A 22,312-nucleotide genomic window follows, 5' to 3' on the forward strand; every position below is an offset into this window, starting at 1 on the left:
GGCAGAAGCAGCTTCACCACAGGCCGTATAGGCACTGCCAGTCAGGGCCGACGAGTACCTACAGGCCCGGGAGGGGAGCGATGGATTTCCACGCCAGGTGGCAGCAGCATTTGGACACAACTGAATCACAACCGACCGCTCCAACGGTGGGATCCCCGCATACCCCCGCGCTGCCCCACCGTCGAGGGTGGTGAGGGAGGACTAGCCACCAGATCGGTTTCGGGCAGTGAAAGGTGCCGTCCATGATCCAGTGAGCTCATCATGCACCTCTGGGAAGAAAGGTACCGGGGTGGGGCCCTGAGAACCAGCGCGAGCCACCCCAAGAAACCAATCGTCCAACCTCGAGGGTTCGGGATGCAGTGGAGGTTTTCACTTGAGCCTGACCCTCTCAGCGGCCCGGGCAAGCATAGCCACCATTTCTGGATCCGAATCGGCATCGCCGGCCGCCCAGAAGGTCATCACCTCCAGAAAGGTCTGACTCACCCTCCGATGCAGCGATCGACATCCGATCGTCGGGGGAAGCACCAAAGGATACAACTGGTACCCCATGAAAGTGTCCAGCCTGTTCCCTCGGCAGCTCCACAGGCTACGAATTGCCGGTGGAAGGAGGAGCCCTCGGAGGTTAGTTCCTCGGAGGCGAATTTCTCACCGTCACCGTAAGACCAGTCTGGCTACTGTCAGAAGTAGCGCTCCCCCAGCTGCCACCAGGTGGAGCCCTAGATCTAGACAGAGGCACAGGCACCCCACCCCTTTGCAGGAAATGGAGTCTGGTCCGCAACTCCGCGACGGCCATTTTCCCGCAATGGGGGCATGACTCGTCCACGAAAGCCGCCTCAGCGTGATTGATGCCCAGACACGAGAGGCAGCGATCGTGACCATCACCCGGCGCCAGGTAACGACCGAATCCAGAAACGCACAGATGGAAGGGCATCTTTAAAAAGACGCGTCTTTAAAAAGACGTTCCACCCGTGAATGCTGTTTTAGAGAAATCACTCTTTCAGTGTGCTGAAGCGCACAGGGGAGATGGCCGCTTGCAACACAATCAGGGGGTAGTGCAATCCTATGTGTGCAACCCACTCGACAGGAAAGGAACACCAGCACAGAGAGACCTCCGGAGAGCGTGCTGACTTGCAGACACCGTAGTCGAAAGCTTTGTCAGGAGCAGAACGATGAACGCTCGGCACCGAAGCGAAAAGCTGAATATGCGCTGCACCTCCTGCCTACTTATTCTCAGCTGGCAGCTGGATGCAATAATCGCATGCCAATGTGCATTGGCTTGTTTAGATACACTCGTAGTGGATTGGTCTCTCTAAGCGAGATCCCAATTCGTCGGTCACCGACGTGACTCGGAGTGACCAACTGATAGGGAACAGCCTACCTTCATTCTATTTGTAGTTATTTTTGTTATAGTATTTTTATTCATACAGTAGGCTTACTGGAAATGTTTCAACAATGATTTCGTTAACAGCATTTCTTTTGAAGCTGGTAATGATTTAAACGGTGGTTAAATTAATTATTAATTTAACATACATAACATTTTACATGGAAACGGTAATGCTAGTAAACATATTTCAGAGAGTCTGAAATAAATTTTGCTCAATCAAGACATTAAAAATATACACATCATAATTTATTCAGAGAAATAACTGACTACATACAGTACGAATTTAAAAACATGAAGCTTCCAAGATGATGCATGGTGAGTTAAGCTTTTCATAGAGTATTAATTTAACAGAGGCTATTGTATTATTCATTGTATATTCAGATCAATTTCTGATACTAATAAGTCCATGTTTAATTATTCCAGAATAATTACGTACATAAAGAAATTAGGTATATTTTGTGTTGGATCAGTTCCTGCATGTCACAGAGAAGAAAGAAATCAAACTGTGTTGACGTGTTCTCAAACAGCTATTCACAGTCACAGGTAGTGGGTGCCCCTTTTGAAAATCTGCTTAGACCCCCAAAACACTAGGGCCGGTCCTGGCTGCTCCATAATGATGTTCTAGTTGTGGTCATATGTAGTGTAGGTATTGGCCAAAAATAAAGTCAAGCCCAGGGGCCCCAAGCCCAAGCCTTGCAATGCATTTCCACCTGTGTTGTGAGCATGTACACAGCGTGTGTAAACATTATTGTTTGTGTGTTGTTTACTTTCGTGCAATGTTCTGATGAATTTATATACTATATAGAGTATATGCTCTATATTGAGAGTTTAACATGACATTTGTCAACCTCCAGCTCGATGGGACTTTCTCTGGGTTCTGATCATGATTGGCAGCTTATATGTGCATGTGATGTTTATGAGTGCTGCTGTGTCTTCCCTTTCAGATGCGGTCGCTACAATTCCATAATGCCCTGCTCAGCATGCTGGCTGCTGGAATGTCCTAAATGAGCGCGGATTACATGAGTGTCTCTCTCTCAGCTTGAGAGTAAAGCTGCGCAGCTGTGCATCTCTTTGCATCTCTTCTGCTTGGCTGGGCGCAGGAATGAGCGCGGTGGTGGTGCACAGAGGATTCCTCAGGAAATATGGTAAGCTTCACGCTTTCTCATTATTATCCTTTGCCTTCTTTTTGTATTTGTTTCTTATTTTGTTCCGTAATATTTTAGTCACCCATTACGCTACTTATCAATACAGTTTAAAATTGTTGGTAACACTTTACAATAAGGTTCCATTTTTTAACATTAGTTAACTACAGTAGTTAACATAAACAAACAATGAAAAATACTTATAGAGCATTTAATAATCTTGGTTAATGTTGACTCCAAAATTTACTAATACGTTATTAATATCAAAAGTTGTATCTATTAATGTTATTTAATGGATCCAAGCTACCATGGACTAACAATAAACAGTTGTATTTGTATTAACTAACGTTAACAAAGATTAATAAAAACCACAAGAGAGCATTGCTTATTGTTAGTTAATGCATTAAATCTAACTTTATGTTGCACAGACGGTTGGTTGACACTATACATTTTTTATATTTTAATTGGGCTCTTTTGGTTTTAGTCTTGGTAGACTTTTTATGCTTATAACTACTTTTGAAAGGTATTTGAATAGCTTATTTGATGCAAAAGTGGAGACGTATTCTTGTAGAAGAACTCGACACATTGAATGGAGATTAAACGAGCGTGACATTATGTTTTGCACTGCTGACATTCAGTCCAGAATGTCATACTACATTTAACATTTAACATAAAATCACTGTAATTTCACAGCTTTTATAAAATACTATGTTATTTCACTTATAGCAGCCATTTATCAAATTTATTCAATTGCAGTGATCTACTGCAGGGGTTTTCAACCTTTTAGGACATGCGCCCCCCTAAGTTTGTCTAATTTCACTCGCGCCCCCCCAACACTCCCCCCCCCCCCCCCCCGCGAGCCCAAAGTGTGCGAACATCATTCACATATTGTTTGCTGCGTTTCCAGTGCGTAGCATTAAGAAACATAAACATATAACCAGTTTACCTGATTCAGTGTGATGGCTGAGCTTGTTTCTGAGATAACAACATGCCAATCTGTGGTTGGATTTCTGACATGACTAACCGTAAATCATTTTACACTAGGGGTGGGCGATATGGGAAAAATATCATATCACAATTTTTTTTTTTTAGAAATATCACGATTCACGATTTTATCACGATTCTTTGTCATGTTAGTTTTACTATTTTGGTTTTACAAGTTGTCTGAGCATTACAGCCAAACTAGAAAGGCAAAACCTTTCAAGGTAGAAAAAAGACATTGCAGATATTTAGGCCAAAGTGGGCAAAGATAAAAATCTTTGTCATCATTTTATCTTTCTTATTAAAAAATAAGAACAAAGATACAATGATGTATGAAGAACAGTTATGAAGAACAGTGCTTTATTTTCAGGTACAATAGGTGTATTTAGCAGGAGCATTCAATGAAATTGAATGAACAAATATAAAAATAAAACACTAGATAGACTGATTGCTAAAGCAACTGTATTAAAGATTTTCAGTCAAGAATAGTGAGTGATTTTTCTCTTTGCGTTTTGTTGTTTTGTTAACGTTAAATGACTAGTTCCCCCAAAAATAAATATTCTGTCATCTGTCTGTCAATTCTGTCATAATGTTTTATTTTTATACCATCATTTACTCAAAAGTTGTTTTAAACCTGAATGAGTTTCTTTCTTCTGTTGAACATAAATGCTATTTTGAAGAAGGTGGAAAACCAAACAGTTGCTGGTCCTCAGTGACTTCCATGGGATTTTTCTTTCCTGCTATCAAATTCAATGTGGACCAGCAACTGTTTGGTTACCCTCATTCTTCAAAATATCTTATTTTGGGTTCAGCACAAGAAATTAATAGAGGTTTGGGACAACGTGAGTGAGTAAATAATGACAGAAATTAAAATTTAGGGTGAATTATCCCTTTAATGACAGTCGACAGCATGTTTAGTGTCCTGTCCCTTTAAGAGCTGCACGCATCTAATATACAGGCATGCATCCGTTTCTCTCTTAACTATTTACTTTCATTTTAGAGATAACCAACTGAGTCTGTATGTAAACCTTGTGTTTTTTGACAGTATTAGCACAAAAGATAAGTTAGTTGAGTAATCTGGCGCTGTTAGACAGGCTTTTTAGTGCGCGCGCTTCAGGTGTATGCGCTCAGAAAAAGGGCACCTCAGACCAGCGCGCGAATTAAACATTTAACCAGCAAGGCTTGTGTGCAAATAATGTACTTTTGCGATCGCGAATAAGTGCAGTGTCCTGTCAGAGTAACTCTACTGCTGTATGTCGTGTTGTACAGTACATAGAGACGGAGGCACCAGAACTGTATTTGACAGAATGTGTGCTGTAGCACGATACTACAATATTTCTTCAAAAGCAGATCGTGGAGACATTTTTATCGTCCACGATCAAAAATCGTCATATCGCACACCCCTATTTTACACCATTCTCACTGTCGCCGAACAGCGGGAGTCAGATTGCCCCCTAGCGGATGGCTGAAGAATTGAAAGCTCGTATTTATAAATCTTCAAGGCAATGTCTCTGAATTAATTGATGCTCGCGCCCCCCTTGACAGGTGCTGGCGCCCCCCTGGGGGGGCGCGCCCCACAGGTTGAAAACCCCTGATCTACTGTACACAACATGTCCATCGTAAAATGCATACCCATCATTATACTTTAACAGCAGTATCCTATCGTCTGACAGTGAGCTATCTGTTTGTGCTCTTTATCTGTTGCCTTCACAGCATAAAGTGTAACAGCTCCACCTGGCCACATTGCTTCTACCCTCTCTGTATGTCTCGTATTTAGGTCATATGATGATGTTGATGATGATGATGGGGATGACAGTGACAAAATTTAGAACGACTTAGTTTTAGTACTACAGAATAACAGTGTTTCTTTGATTGAAAGGAAACCTGGAAAAAAATAAAATAAATAACTAACCCTAACCAGCACACTGTCTATAAAGACTCTTCCAGGCTTCATTTGTGCCCTTATGACTTACTGCTGAAATAATTAATGGGGGGGGGGGGGGGGGGGGGGGTGCTGAATTTGTGTTAGATTTAAACTGTTTAAATCATTACCATACATTAATGTGTAATGGAAATTCCATTTGTATTCTTCCGTTTTATTTTATTTTTTTCTCATTTTAAGGGTTAAATGTATTATGAAATAAGGTAAGATAAGGGAAGGTGTTACCCTTAGGTTAGCATGTGCAGGATGATGATGATTATGATAATGCATCAGACGATGTGTTATTCGAGTAAACAAACAGAAACAGTTGCTCGTTTAGTTCTCATAGCACAAAATGTAAAACTATTAAAAGATCTTATTTAGTTAAATAATTGAATAACTGACATAATCCAGTAAAAGAGATTCATCTAAATATTTGCATATTTAATTGGCAATATTTAATTGAATATATGTCATAATAGCTGCATTATGAAGTTAACATGAATGATTTCACTCATTTAACCTAAAGGTTTTAATTAAATGCAAAGATATCGTAAATGTAAATGTACTAATATTAAAAAATTAACTTTATCAATAACAATAAGTGTGTTATAAATGTTAAAATAATAAAGTTAGTATAACTATGCCACTCAGGGAGCCCGTCTTACCTCAACTTCAATCACCTTTCAATGACTGAATCTCACAAAAGTTCATATTCAGATGAAATGAGTAAATTAACAGTAGCCTAGCAGCCATTCATCAAAAGTGCTTTGTGGCGTATATTGTCAAGAGAAAGAAATTAAACATAAGAGTAAAATTCTGCTCAACTTTTAATTTAATCAAATTGAAATATAATGTAAAATATAATTCAATCTCTATCTTCCCTGTTATGTTACAGAACAGAAGTTTATCTTACTGTCTTTGAGTATTTCATCATATTTACACATTGGTATATTCATATATTCATATATTCACATTGATTTACTATAGCTCCACTGCCTCAATACTGTAATTCAGATATAAAAAAAAAAAAAAAAAAAAACTATATATATATATATATATATATATATAAAATAAGTACACGTACCATAAGTACACAAATATTGGCGAATTTTAGGGGAGTTGAAATAATGAAATAGCTCATACAGTAGATTATCAACACTAAGGTCATGGGTTTGATTCCCCAAAAAATGCATAAACTGAGAAGGAGAAAAAAATATATATATATTTATGCTTACAGTATTTTAAGAATCTCTATGAACCTGATACTTTCAGCCTAAAGTGGAAAACCTATATATTTTTTTGCTTCTGTTTTTCTCTAAGGTGGCTTCATGTTCAAACAATGGAAGGAAAAGTACCTGGTGTTGACGGTGGAAGGGAATCTGATGGTGTGCCGAGATGCAGATACACCACCGGACCAGGTGGTGGCGCTGCAGAGTAACTGTGAGTCCATAGTGGAGGGTAAAGAAATCTTGGATTTGCCCCGTTTGCCCTCTGGAGGCCGCAGAGACAGCTGCTTCGCCCTCATCCTGCCCCAAGACACGTTCCTCCTCCTGCTCTCAGACAGTCCAGACGAGTGCACGTGAGTTCATCAAACTCAATCAGGCACTTTAGCTTCTTGAATGATTATCCTGGCAAAATATGCACTTTACCTTTTCTGACAGGTGGATGTTCATTTCATTCTATGTCAAGAGAAATTTCAGCAAATGTTAGTGAATGTGATATTAAAGTTTTTGTCTCCAACAGTCAATGGCTGAAGTTACTCAGGAAGGTGAAAGAGGTGAGTTGTTACATTGCATTACCACCAAATATACAGAAACTGAACCATGTAATCAGATTGTTATGCTGGGAGGAAACAAAAAGATAAAGAATGCACATAGAAGCATTTTCATGTATAGTATAAATGCAATATAATTTAATACTTTTATTCAGCAAGAATACATTAAAAATATTGTGCAGCACAACTGTTTTCAGCATTGATAATAATAATAATAAATGTTTCTTGAGCAGCAAATCAGCATATTAGAATGATTTCTGAAGGATCATGTGACACTGAAGACTGGAGGAATGATGCTGAAAAATATTCAACAATAAATTCTACAATTAATAATTTATAAATAATTCACAATATGTTCACAGAAAATATCTATATTAAATGAATAATAATACTTCGTAATATCACTATTCTTTTTAATAAAATAAACGTAAGGGTTGTGTCATGGTTGTTGGGTCCTGATTACACTTTGTGTGACTTTTTTAGAAGGTGTATGTTATGTTTAGTATTTCATTTCTGGCAATTCTTTTCACAGATTTGAAACAGACATTTGGTTAGACTTTACATGATTATTCAAACCAATTTAATTATCATTATTATTATTGCTGCTGTTGATTCTTGGCTCTGACAAATTTGCTCTCTTGGTTAATTAAGTATAGTTTTTTTTTTTTACGGGGAAAACAACAACGTATGCATTCCCCGTGAATGCAGTTCAAATGGCTTTTATACAGGGCCAAACAGCAGGATTATTCTCGATGAATGTTATGTAATATGTCATGTGGCATTGCCTTTGCCAGATCCTATATCAATGATAAGTGTTGTAATCTCTCATGATGGCCAAACCAAACACTTTGCCCTCTTTAATCTTTGGAATAGGAAGCCGTGAGCATTCGGTGTGCAGTATGTTTGTACGTTTCAGTGGCGTCCTCTTTTTGCTCAGGGTGTGACTTCACCACTCGCCCTGAAGAGACAGCAGAACATCACGCCCTGCATCACGGACAGAGAGCCTCTTCCAGATGTTTCCAGTGACAAAGATCCCTCGTCCCCGCACCTCAGCGACAAGGGCCTGAGCTCCCCGCTGGTCCGCTCCAGAGAAAACTCCTTCAGACACAGAGGTGGGCTCAGGCATGGTACAGTAACTGCTTTAGTCATATTCTCATGGTTTATTTGGTTATATCACTCACACAAATATTCCCTCTGGAGTATCGCTGTTCAATCTGAACTAGCCGTTAACATTCCCATTCATGTCATTAGTCCAAAACATAACTTCAGGGGCCCGTTTCAATAAGGAGGTTCAACCAACTCTGAGTTTAAACATGAACTCAGAGTTGACTTACTCTGAGACAGGAAACTCTGAGTTTTCGGTTACAAAACAGCTGAACTGAGTTAGTTTACTCAACTCTGAGTAGGTTGACTCTGAGTTAAGCTCGTGCACCATGACTATGAAAAGTCATGATCAGCGGAGCGCCGAAATTACGATTCACCATGGCAACAGCTCCCGCCAAAAAGACATCAGCGTGCGTACTAACGTCAATGCATAACTTTAATTCTTAATAACTGCCAATAACTTAATAACTTTTATAATATCAGAGGTGAAAACTATAAATTATTGAACTAAAATTCATTTTAATGGTATCTCATGATCACAAAAAAAAAAACAAAAAAAAACAAGAATGTGGCAGCAGCTAAAAAACTATATAAAAGTATAAAAACACAATTAAATCAAGGTAAAGCTTTAAACATGAAAGGTTCATGGGTGTTGGCTACATGACTTTTGACATTAAATATAATTCAGTGTCTATTTCAATGCGCTGCAGCTTTTTTCACATAATTAAATATTCTCTAATCCAACCTGTTACATTTCTTAATTACAGTAATAAAATTAACTACTGACTTGTCGACAGCAAGAAGGCAGAGGCTCCCAAAAAGGGGGGAAAACCTGCACCTGCACCACTGACAGATGAAGAGGAGATGGTCAAGTATTGGAAGATTTCTAAAATCCAAAAGTAAAAAAAATAACTTTTTCTTTTGTATTAGGAAATAAAGATGACCAAAAAATTGTGACTAATTTGTTTATTTAACAGCTGTGGTGGTGGTTATGGCTTATACTACCCTTCGATCTGGCATCCTTCCATTCCATAAAGTAATCGGTTTTATTTTCAGAAGGTGCGATGGTGGGGATATGCTTGTCATCAGTGCATCCAAGCTTCCACACTGGAAGTCCTGAAGGAAATTTGGATTACTGGGTTACTTCCAGACGTCACAGAATGATGTTATCAAGTGAACATCATTTATCAGATCAGCCTCATTTAAACCAATTTTTACACCACTGACCTACAGTCCTGTGAAACCCCTCTTTGACGGATTTGTGCCCAGGAAAAAATTCTCAAAATGGGTGTGAAAGGGATGCACACTTTCCTTAGAATCTGCATACAGTGGACTTATAATGTGCTCTGCATCTCCGATGTTTTAAAGTGCATTTTTCTTATTTTGCAAATTATCTTCCAATAGGGTAAGAAATTAAAATTATTCTTGTTTCCGTTTGCATTAAGATTATTTTTCTTACCCTATGGCGGACAATTTTACTTGTTTTATGTAAAAGGCACTTAAAAGGAAAATCCCCCAGGAAAAAAGACTAAATATAGACAATTATATAAGATTTTTTTATATTTGTACTTGAAATAAGACAAAAATACTTGGTAAGAAAATCTATTTTGCAGCGTGAATGAATGAATAAGGTATTTAAACTTCACTAACACTATAAAAAGGGGGAGGAGACCGAAAGAAACTCTGGGTTTACCGAAGAAAACTTGCTCCCGACCAGGTTAGTTTCACAGAGTAAGTTACTACGGTAACTGACTCGGAATATAAGTTACCTCTCTTTCAGAAACGGGCTTGACTTACCCTGCTTTCTCGGGTTTGACAAACCTCCCATTTTGAAACCGAAAACCCAGAGTTTCCCTGATTTCAGGGTTAACATACTCAGAGTTTTCACTTAACCTCCTTTCTGAAACGGGCCCCAGAAACTGTTTAGTCAACAACAATAATAATAATAATAATAATAATAATAATAAAAATAATGAGTTATAATAAGTCAATGTGTTATTTCATTTAAGGCCTCTAGTGGTCAGCATCTGCAGTACAACAATCTCCTGTGATGTCAGTCTTCCATGATAAGCCCCTCTCTCTCTCTCCGCTATAATCTGTTTAAGCATGTTTTTCTGCTTATTCTTTCTGCTATATGCAGTATTTAGGTCTCTCTTAAAATGGCGAATGCCGAAAGACTACAAATGAGTCACAGCCAACCCTAATATTTCATTAAAAAAATATATATATGTTAATTATGTATCGGTAAATGCAGAAATTAACACGAATTAACAAATTAACCAAGTTTTAAAAAGTACTGTGCATCTGAACTATTTCATTTAAATAAATGATGTGTTTTTCTTATTCAGTAAACAGCTCAAAGGTGCAATACTGTGTGCTTTGTTATTTACAATGATGATGTTATCAGCCACATCACCAGAATATCTAAGTATTAATTATAAACAATTTATTATATGTAAAATCAATATATAAAGATGTTTGTTACAAAATAAACTATCTGAAATAAAATAATACAAATATATAAGTTGTTTATGAGTTTAGGGAAACTGCAGTGCAATAGGAGATTATGAGCTCTTTTGCTGCAATTTTTTTCTCTATGGTAACAATGCACCATAATGCGGTTGATTGTAAAACATGTTAGTGTTTGAATCTTGTCTTTTTGCGATTAGGAGTTTTATATATTGTAATAACATTATCTGAGCGTGGTCAGTGTTTGAAGTTGAGTAGGAGAAAGGTGGCAGCTTTATTGTGTCAGGAAGAGTGTTGTCAATAGCAATAATAAAGTGGGCTCAAGTGCCGCTCCTGCTCTCTGTACGCAATCTCTGTAATGCTCTCAATCTCTGTAAACATTGACTCAGCACAGAATGATTGAGCCTACAAGGTCAGTGTGTTTATGATGTTCACTTATCTACAGCTGTTTCTGTTGTGAACTTTAGGCAGCGTAAACCAGGGGCCTCCCCGCAGCCCCACTGCGGCTGCGCCCCTTCACTCTGCAGACTGTCTGCGGCATGGAAACAGCAGTGACGCTCGGGCCATGAGAGCCATCTGTCTGCTGATGGGTGGAGCGGCTGCATCCTCGGCGCTGGGATACCTCAGCTCCTGTCCACCCGCCTCCTCCACCGTGGCCATCCATGCTCCTGAAGTGACCCACTCCACAGCTTTCTCAGAGATGAGTGGAGGCAGCTCTTACCACGCCTGCAGCCAAGCCATAGAGTCGCCACATATTAACAGCTTCGACTTTGAGGGAGACTCAGATTTTGATGCTTTTGACTGTGGAGGGTTTGCTTTTTAATGGAATATGTTTATATTATTCGCAGGGTTCCCACAGTCATGGAAATGTTAGGGAATTTGAAAATCTTTAATTTCAAGCCCAGAAAGGCATGGGAATGAATAAACTCTTTAAAAAGTCATGAAAATGTCTGTAGTGAATATGTCTACAGGATTGTTTTTTTTTTCTTTTTTTTTCTTTTTCCAAGTGTAGTTGTTAAAAGCAACTGGAAAAAAAGTCATACACATTCATTCTCCAAATGATTTTGGATGCTGCATACAAAGTTGTTTGTTAATTTCTTTTCCGCAGAAGGCAAAAATAATTAGAATTAGAACATGTGAAGATGCAAATGATTATATTGGAAAATTAAGCCTAACTTTTGGACCATTATGATTTTATGCATTGTGATATTATGTTCATGAGAATTTATCACATTATACAAAATACTATTTATAATTTTTTTCTTTTAATTTTTGCATGAAATACGACCCAGAAATCTCCTTGACAGGTTTTGTGAGATTCATCCAGCTGTGCCCCTTTTAACTTGTATGTTGTGGCTATTGTATGTTTCAAATATAATATGCATTATGTTACAATAATAATAGTAATAATAATAATTATAATATTGCTTTATAACTTTATAATAATAATGCCGCTTAGAACTCTTAACCCATTTTTATTTCTTATCTAATTCAAATGTACGGGTTAAAAAGTTGTATTATGTATGTGTCATACATTTGTGGATACAGTGATGTAGTTTATTTTGATTTCAAAAATAGTCATTATCACTGTAGGATTTTAAAAGGATTTTATTGTGACAAGATTAATTTATTTTAGCAAGGTTTTTAAAAACTCATGTGCCCTTTTCTGTGATTTCTGCCCACTTTGCATAATTCTTGTTCTTAACAAAATAGATCTACAGAATTATTAAATTCATATTATATTATAATAATTATTATATTCTTTTTGCTCACATACTTTCTCTGGGATGGTGAGTTTGTGTAAGTGAGATCATAGGTGAGTGTTTATTAAACTTATATATAATGTCATGTCATAGTGAGTGTGAGTCAATTCATCTGTCGTTCTGCTGAGTCAGAAGAATCTGTCACGGAACGCCTCGGGAACGGCGAAGGAAGCGCCGTGAAAAAGATGGAGTCAGGGTCCAAGTGCGGGTAGGCTCTCTTTTAATTCAAAACAAACAAAAAGGTCAACAAGGCAAAAAACAAAGCAGTAAAAGAATGGGATACACGTCGGCAGCACAGTGCATGTATCCCCCGAGATGAACATAACACTACACACAAATACATTTAATTCACCCAGACAGAGCAGCAGGAGTGTGGTGTATAAGTAGTCCATGATAATGGGGAACGGCTGGGAGTGTGAAGTGTTTACAGGTGTGTGTAATGTGACAGGTGTATGTGGTTATGGGAGCTCGAGGCGGCTGACGCGTGCAACTTATCTATTCGTTTTCATAGGTGTTTCTTGGACAGCGGAGAAAAAGGTGCACCAAGAAAAATGGACATATACGTCACGGCCCCCCGGGACAGCATCTGGAGTTCCATGTCCGCATCTGCCCGAATGGCCGAAAAAGACCCCCTTGACCGCGAACCACCTATAAAGTTTCCATTGAATAAGTTGCGAGTGGGACGTCAGAAACGCAGGGGTCACGAAGGTCACAGGGCCCCGACATTCATCACAGAGGCCACGAAACTCCAGATGCTTCCTGAGCCAATAAGGCACTGTAAAAGGAGCTGCTGCACAGATCCTTCCAACACAGAGGTCTATGTAAGACAGACAGTTGTATGGAGAGCAATGAAATATATTTTTTGGAATCTCCCGACCTAGCCCTCTCGGTATGTCGTCATCTCCCGACCTAGCCCTCTCGGTATGTCGTCGAGGGCCAAGTGAGTGCCCACGTGCAACTTATTTGACGGAGCCTACACAGGCTTTCCGTGGACAGCACGTTTATGCAAATTAAGCCATTTTAATAGCTCCAATGTACATGAAACTGCTGGACGGTGTTTCCTCCGCACTGTACTGTAAGTATTACACAATAAAATCATCTTATTTATAAAATATGACCTTTTAATCCATTGGCCACGGAAAGCCTGTGTAGGTCCCGTCAAATAAGTTACGGGTGGTCAAGTGACAGCTGCAATTTTTTTGACAGGGCCTACACAGGCTTTCCGTGGACAGCACATTTTTATGCAAATTAAGCCATTTGAATAGCTCCAATGTACATGAAACTGTTGGACAATGTTTCCTGAGCACTGTAGTGTAGGTATTATGCAATAAAATCATCTTATTAATAAAATATGACCTATTAATGCATTGTCCACGGAAAGCCTGTGGAGGCCCCTTCAAATAAGTTACTGGTGGGAAGGCACAAATAGTGGAGAAAGTCACCAAAATCCAACTCCAAAATCAAACATCAGCAGGTGACACCTGTAACTTATTTGACGTGACCTACACAGGTGTGACCCCTGAGGGGGCACAGCTCATAGCTTCTGGTCTCCCAGCTAAGGTGGTAGAGACCATTCTCCAATCCAGAGCTCCCTCTACAAGGAAAGTGTATGCCCTGAAGTGAAAGTTCTTCACTTCATTGTGCAGAGTTCGCCAGCAAGACCCTGTTAACTGCCCAGTTGGTACAGTTCTTGAGTATCTGCAGGCTAGATTCTCTGCAGGGGTATCCCACTCCATAGTGAATGTGCATGTGGCGGCATTATCGGCTTACCACTCATACAGTGGGCAAACACCCCCTGGTACGCTTCCTCTGCGGTGCGCTAAGGATGAGGCCGCCAGTGCATTCTCGTGTCCCCACGTGGGACCTGGCGGTGGTGCTAGAGTCTCTGTGTAAGCCACCTTTTGAGCCCATACAGGAGATTTCAGATCGTCATCTTTCCCTCAAGACTACGTTCTTGTTAACGATCACTTCTCTGAAGAGAGTGGGTGACCTTCAGGCCTTATCAGTGGCCCCTTCCTATCTCAACTTTGCGCTTGGACTGGCAAAAGCATTCCTGTACCCTCGAGCAGGTTACACCCCTAAGGTCCCCACTACTGCAACACGGCCAATCGTACTGCAGGTCCTTCCATCCTCCTCCCTTTCGGGATTCAGACCAGGCGAAGCTTAACCTGTTAACCTTCGCCCCCCATTTTGGGCCTCACAGGTGAAAATAACCTACCTAAATTAAAACGGTAACAGTTCCTGACAAAGTGTGCTACACAAACAAATTAGGTATCTTTGGAAAGAAGACACTCTATGCTTTACTATCCATCATCCTGAGTTGATAATGCTCCAAAAGATAAAAAGTTATAGACACTGACGTGCCTTGAAAAATATTTTTCCACACTGAATGTTTTTTTTATTTCATATACAAATACATAAAATAAGTCCTGGAGCAATCCAGAAAAGTAATGGATTGAAAGCCACATGTCTCATGAGATTATATTTAAAATTTGAAGAAGATACCATGAAAAATGAGATTCCTGCAATATTTTTTCTGAAACTATTTATAGTCCCCCCACCCTCCTGTTTGAGGAAAAATAACCACCAAATGGACTGCAGAATTATACAAACTATTTTAGTCATTATACATATTCCTGCATAGTTTTTCAACTATAAAATAATAGACAGATTTATTTGAGCACTAAAAAATACAAAAATAATTATTTGAGTAATAAAAAAGGAAAAATAATACAAGAAAAATGCTTTGTATATAGTATGTATACTGAAGTATTCTGATTGCCAGACATTAAGTGATATTGGCAGACATGGTCATAGAGTCTGTAATCACATGCTGATGTGCTTCCATTCAGATGATAATCATACAGATGGGACATATAATCAATAATAGCTGATCATTGAATCACAATGATAGCCGTCATAGAGTCGGTAATAAACACGCTGATGTCCGTCCATACATATGATAATCATGCAGACACGGCCACATTCCCCACACAATACACACACACACATATAAAAAATGTTGAAGAAAAAAAAAACAGTTTTTCATGGATAAAGCAGATCGCTAAGTTACGCCCCGCTCAGATGACAGCTGCGTCACAGCATGCGTCACGGCTGGCTGGAGAGAGCGCCAAATTCAAATAAACTATATTCCGCTTTTCTGAGACTTTTTTTTTCCCGTGGACAGTCTCATTCTGTTAGTAAAACTGTATGCTACAGCACGTGTTGTTTTTTTACCACCAAGACGCTGTTTTTGAGCGTAATTTATTCCATAACGGACGTGAACAATAACTCTCCCGAAGAAATGAAATGTAAACAAATGAATATTCATCCTTATTACAACGTTATTGTTTCGCTGGACTAAAAGTGCTCGCTGGGATGTTGTTCTGTGGACCCTTACCTCTCTAACTAAACTGGGATTTCAGCAGTGGACGCGTTTGTGACTTGTTATTACAATGAATCTGGTACGTACTGCTTTTGTAAGATGCTTTTGTGTACTGCTTACACAAATGTAGCAAATACATTCCTCATAAGCTTTCCATCGAAAAACAGCGATCTGTCGTCGATGCTTGAGGCTTAGACCTTCAGAATGATGTATAGTTTGTCAAGATTAATGATATTCTTTCACGTTAAATTCATTCATAAACATTAAACTAGTGGGGAAAAAACCGCTTCAGTGCGCCGTCGCTCTGGTAAACGTTAACAGGTTAAAGTGCAGGACATGGAGGCACCAGCGCAATCAATTGCAATTTGTTTTCAATGGAAAAAACTTACGGCATAATTTTTGCTCATAAAGGTAAGAGTAATACATCATTCTGAACTGTAAAGGGTCTACTTTTATTTGTGTGCACTCACAATATCAACAAAACGTCCTTTTATCTTGAACAGGAGAGCTTCACAAAATGAACCGAAATACATGCCTCACAGACATGATAAATATATCTAAAGAAAGCTTTAAATTGCTACGTAATGAAATAAAAACGAAAACAAAAACTATTTAATACAATCGTTATCCGTGAAGATGCACTTCTCTCTAAAGGCGCGTCTAACGAGGAGATGGCGAATCCTTACTATTTCCCCCGGACACATTCATGGTAATTACTTTTGCTGGGGCCTTTGCTTTATTGTGTGTATTTGAACGCAGAACTCATCAGCTTTGCTGACGGCTCGCTGCTGCTGCGGGACACTAAACACCATCGAGTCGCTCTTGAGAGTCGCGGCAGCACGGACTCATGTTGTTTCCACCAGCACGGCAATTTTTTTTCATCAATAATTGATGGATGTCTAAAATATAAAGATAAGGAGAAGCCTAAAACAGGCCCGAGGCCCGGCCCGCGTCTGAACTATGACGTTAATACTGGCCCGAAGCCGGCCCTAGGGACATAAAAAAGTAGGAGCCCGACTTTAAATAAAATAAAAAAATAAAATAAAATTGGGGGCTAAAAGTGTGTTGTAATGCAAGCGTTACTGAACATGTACCGAGTAAAATATTACTGAAAATTTATTATTAATGCCTTACACTACTGCGTTACAGCAAAAAGTAATATGTTACTGTAATACATTACTTTTGTAACACCTTAATCCCAACACTGCTTAAAGACTATATAACTTTCTCATCCTCGTGCACTAAAAACATTGAATAGATGCATTTCTTTATGCATTAAATATTTGAATATAAATTTGCTGTTAATGGGTTGTTAATTGCAGATAAACCATAGTTCTGTCATAATTCTGTTAAACCATTTCTGTTACAAAGTATTGTGGTGCCTTACACAAAAAATCAAAAACATTTGAAGAGTCAGGACTAATGTCTGCTATAGTTAGGCCAAAGCTACTAAAATATCAGTTTAATCAGTGAATCTTACATTTTGTATTCTCCTGGGTGCACAAACTCCAGATTATATGAAAATTATAATATAAAAATATGAATTTTTCGGTATCGGCCATGAGAAGGACTTAATTATCAGTTACCGTATCGGTTAAAATTTTTCATATCGTGCATCCCTAATAATAATAATAATAATAATAATCAGAATGAGCTTCTGATAAAGCATTGTCCATGGAAAGCCTTAGTTGGCCCCATCAAAATTGTCACTTGAACACCTGTAACTTATTTCTTGGGTATGTACAGTGTAAGTTGTGTAGGTCTCATCAAATAAGTTACACATGTCACATGGGATGCACAAACATGCACAACTCTCAAAATAAAACTGTTTAATTTACCTTATATTTGGGACACAAACAATTCTCTGTGACCTAACTTGTTGCACTCACTTGCTGTCTGTATTTCGACCTCACCTGCTGCCTGTGCACTGCCTGTTTTAAAATGAAGTTTCAAAGAGTTATTTTACACAGTCAAAAATAATTGCAATTTTTTTAAACTTGAAAATATTTTAAAGAAAATATATTTTATTTGAGAATCGACCACCTGTAACTTATGTGATGGGGCCTACACAGGCTTTCTATGGAGAGACATATGCTCTGCTCACTGGGTCAACTTCAGTGACACCACATTAGGTGAGATGACCCCACCCCCATTGGCTTGAAAGGAGCTGTGGAAGGCTTGACGGTAAGTTCTTCTATTTTATCAAGTTGGCTCTCATGGTATGCTGTAATAGTTTGATACGGATGCATTAGTAAATTTCTATGTTTTCCAGAATGCAGAGTGGGTGGAGAGGATGCAGCAGGGTGGCAGGGTTGTGATTGGCATCAGCAGCCGCAAAGCATCAATGAAGCAGATTGCGACATTTGCCTTGACCAATAGAGAGGAAGCTGTAAGGCTTTACCTATCTTATTAGAATGAATATAGCATGACACAATGCATGTGCTGTTTTAATGTAATGCATAAAGATTTTTTTTCCAGTATTAGAAAAAAATGCATAATAAAAATATCTTAAACTTTCACAGTTTATAACAGCTTGTCCTATTTCCACAGTGGTTTCAGCTGTACTTTAAGCAGGTTAGGCCTGAAAACATTCGACCTGAAAAAGTCTGCAACAACTTTTTTGTTTCATCGACTGGCAAGGCTGTTCACAATGTGTCACATGAATTACCTCTATGCAATGTATGTGCCCACATAGATCCACATAGATTTCCCATATCTTATCAGTCACAGTGTTTTTCATAAATAACATTTAATTTCTTAATGCAGGTATAAGCTACCCATGTTAAGGAGTCATGATGTGCGGGAGGTCATTGAGGCTGCTGCTCAAATGCTCCCAGCGCACCATCAGAAGGCCATAAATTATTATCTGGCACATAGCACTGGTGTGAACACCACAACACAGAATGCGACAGCATCAGTTTGTTGTGGACACAGCTGTGCTGCTGGACTCCTTGGCGGGGTAGGTTATTTCATCCGGTAGGTTCATACCGCATCACAAATGACTTGTACATATGATTGTCGTCCTAATATTGTAATTTATTTTTATTTTTAAATCCCAATTTTCCTTCCTTTTTCAGCTTTAATTCAGACGATGACCCAAACATTCCCGGAACAAGCGTGGAATGTGACCCTTCGACCAAAGACTTCTCTGCCTTTGTGTCCAGATTTCCTCTCTCACTGGACAGTCAGCCACCGAGCAAAAGACAGCAGGTCGATGAAGGGTTTCCTGAAGACCGCATCTTTTATAACAGGTGACGAAGCTGCCAGTATGCCAAGAGAGTAGAATATCTGCTGTGTAAATCTGTAAATACAGCACTGACCATCAATACATCATTCAAACTAGGCCATTAATTTAGTGTGATGAGCGACTCATAATGTTATGTCATCCTTTCTTTCAGCACAATTCACACACCGCAAGCCTTCAGCTGCAAATGTGTAGTCGGCATAACTGCTTGCTAGTGGACCCGATCCACTCAATTTACTGTCTTTTCCTCTTCTCTACTGTTCTCTCCTGTTTTCTTTCCTCTTCACTTTTCACAGTTGTGGGGACCTGTAAGGACCATCAATCAATTCTAAGGGAACGAGATACATGTTACATGTTGGGTTTTTTGTGACTGTTCCATGTCGGGTTTTCTGTTTTCCCCTGTGTCCTAGTTCAGTTTAATTAGTCATTGTGTACACCTGTCCTTCCCAATTATCTGCCCCTTTATAAGTTCCTGTCTTTGTTAGTCTCACCGTCGGTTATTGTTTCTGTTATGATGTGTGTGTACTCCTGTGTCTGTATCTGCTCCTGGATCTCTGATTAAAAGAGAAGTTAATTGTTTATCCTCGTCGTGCGCTCCTTACTCCGCACAGCACTGTAACAATACACAATCTTGTCAAAAAAATGTTTCAATCTTGCTCTCTTCACAGTGTAATTTAAGACCTGTTTGGATGGTAATTGTTTCTCATGGGGACGTAATTTTTAAAGATTTACGGGGGTTAGTCGATGATTTTATGGCTGATTCCAGAATGTCAGTGCTTTTCTCCCACCACTTGCATCAAAATTACCTACATTTTTTGACAAACACCAGGGTCAAATGACAATTTAATTGACGTCTGAATACATACCTCTGAGTTTACAAGAAGAGATTAATTTAAAATGTATTCTTTCAATCTTTCAATGACCACTGCTGAGCACTGAAGACTACCTTTTGCACTTCTCCATGCATTTTAAAGATGAACACTTTTATTACTGAAAGGCTGAAGGGAATTTGTAGGATCGATATTTCGTCATCACTCCACCACAGTGAGTGGAGCTGTTAAGAGCAACAAGAAGAAACAAAAAAGCACGCAAACTTTTGAAATGGGGCATTATTATGGCAGCGATGCAATACAATTAAAAAATATTTATTATATACTATATAAAAATACATTAAAACCTAAACTAAGCAGCTTTGTTTACTATTTCAGCTACAGCACAGACAATTAGCAGACGGTCATGTGACTGACTACATGAGCAGCGTTCACAGCATCGTAGGATCACAAAACTTACATTTTGTAAGATAAACGGATGAAAAAGATAAATTTTGAGAAAACAAATTCAACTATTTACCTAGAAATTAGCAATTAGCCACAACTAACAAATAAGATGTATCATTAAGAAACTATTATTATTATTATTATTATTATTATTATTATCATTATTGAACCAGTGCAACTAGCAACCTAATTCACATGTGAGGTGCGTATTGCAAAATCTATGGCTGATGTGCCGCTCAGCTAGCTTTCCAATACTTTCTTGTTTGTGTGGTTAAGAGGAAAATGTATGTCTTTTAGCATCTTATCACTTTTTAAAACATGCTAAAAGTTGCTACATCTACCAACTCTAGGACTTAGTTTTTTTTGGGTGGGACTTAGTGTTTTTGGTTGGGTGGGACTTAGTGTTTTGGGTTGGGTTAGGTGGGTGGGACTTAGTGTTTTGGGTGGGTGGGACTTAGTTTTTTTTTGGGTGGGACTTAGTGTTTTTTGTTGGGTGGGACTTAGTGTTTTGGGTTGGGTTAGGTGGGTGGGACTTAGGGTTAGGGTTAGGGTTAGGGTTAGGGTTAGGAAGTAAAAAATCCAATGATCAGACCAGAGTCCAATCATGGTTGTGCACGGGCCTTGTACATCACCGGCCGCCACTCCTCGGCTTCCAGTGATCCAAAAACATATTTCTGTTGATGCAAAAAATCCCAAATAGGGCTCAGAGAACTAGTGGTTATGCCACCTAGGTTTGCACAGCGATTTGTGTCGGTTAGGTTCAGTGTGTGTGCTGTTGTGCACGTTTCCTCAAAGAAAAAAGCAGTGAGCGTACCACTTCATCGGTATAGATGAAGGAAATAATTTTTGTTTGGCTCTCTACGTCACCCATTCTCATGACGGAGGCCTAAAAGTGGACGTCCAGGCCTTTGCGCGACGTTAGGGTTAGGGTTAGGGTTAGGGTTAGGTTAGGGTTGGGTTAGAGTTAGGGTTAGGGTTAGGTATCTAAGAATCCAGAAATCAGAACAGGTCTGATCTCGGTTAGGCACTGGCACACATTTCAAAGGCCCGCTTCCGTCCCAACTCCAAAAAAGAACCCCCTCCAACAGCACCTCCACATGTTTTATTTGTTCCCATTGTTCTAAATGTTGTCTCATAGAGTCTGTGTCTTGTATCTCCTCCAAACAGGTGTATATTTATTGGTCTGATGTTGTTTTAATATTGTGTATATGTATATTTATGTATTTAAAACCATCATGATAAAAAATCAGTAATATATTTATTAGTGCAATTTATGCAATCATGATTAAGTAATATATTCTATTAACTCTCACAAGTCCCCACATGTCCATCAAGTGGTAAAACGTTATATTGTGCATCTCTATCTACCCCATGACCTTTTGACCCCTGTATTATATTTTAAAGACTGAAATTGTTGTTACTAAACAGAATACTTTTTCTTGAGTTAATTAAATGTACAAAATCAATGTAATTAGCAAAACAGGGCCACAACACCAAGGGTTCACCGTGTCAGGGCTGGGACGCCGAGGGCCCACCACCCAAGGGCTGCAAAATCAAGGTGCACGCCAACCAGGTGCACCCCAATCAGGTGTTCTCCTGCCAGGGGTATTCGCCCAAGGTCTACCATCTCTAGGTGTAAGGTTTGAGGTGGGTGAATTCATTAGGTCTACCATCTCTAGGTGTAAGGTTTGAGGTGGGTGAATTCATTAGGTCTACCAACTCTAGGTGTCAGGTTTGAGGTGGGTGAATTCATTAGGTCTACCAACTTTAGGTGTCAGGTTTGAGGTGGGTGAATTCATTAGGTCTACCAACTTAGGGTTAGGGTTAGGATTAGAAAGAATCCAAGAGCTGAAGCAGCGTCCAGC

The 22,312-nt window shown here is 39.1% G+C and overlaps 1 protein-coding gene across 1 annotated transcript; it reads left to right on the forward strand.

Annotated features, from left to right (window-relative positions):
• Positions 1-354: 354 nt before the first annotated feature.
• LOC306854160 (uncharacterized protein) lies at positions 355-11,718 on the forward strand (the record flags this gene model as incomplete). Its single annotated transcript, XM_079391977.1, has 7 exons — positions 355-621; positions 2,423-2,529; positions 5,285-5,322; positions 6,752-7,010; positions 7,175-7,208; positions 8,143-8,317; positions 11,246-11,718. The coding sequence occupies 7 exons, from the start codon at positions 355-357 to the stop codon at positions 11,599-11,601; spliced, it is 1,236 nt and encodes a 411-aa protein (XP_079248103.1). The 3' UTR covers positions 11,602-11,718.
• Between the last annotated feature and the right edge of the window lie 10,594 nt (positions 11,719-22,312).

This window comes from Barbus barbus (assembly GCF_936440315.1).
Source record: "Barbus barbus genome assembly, chromosome: 34".
NCBI classification, from domain to species: Eukaryota; Metazoa; Chordata; class Actinopteri; order Cypriniformes; family Cyprinidae; genus Barbus; species Barbus barbus.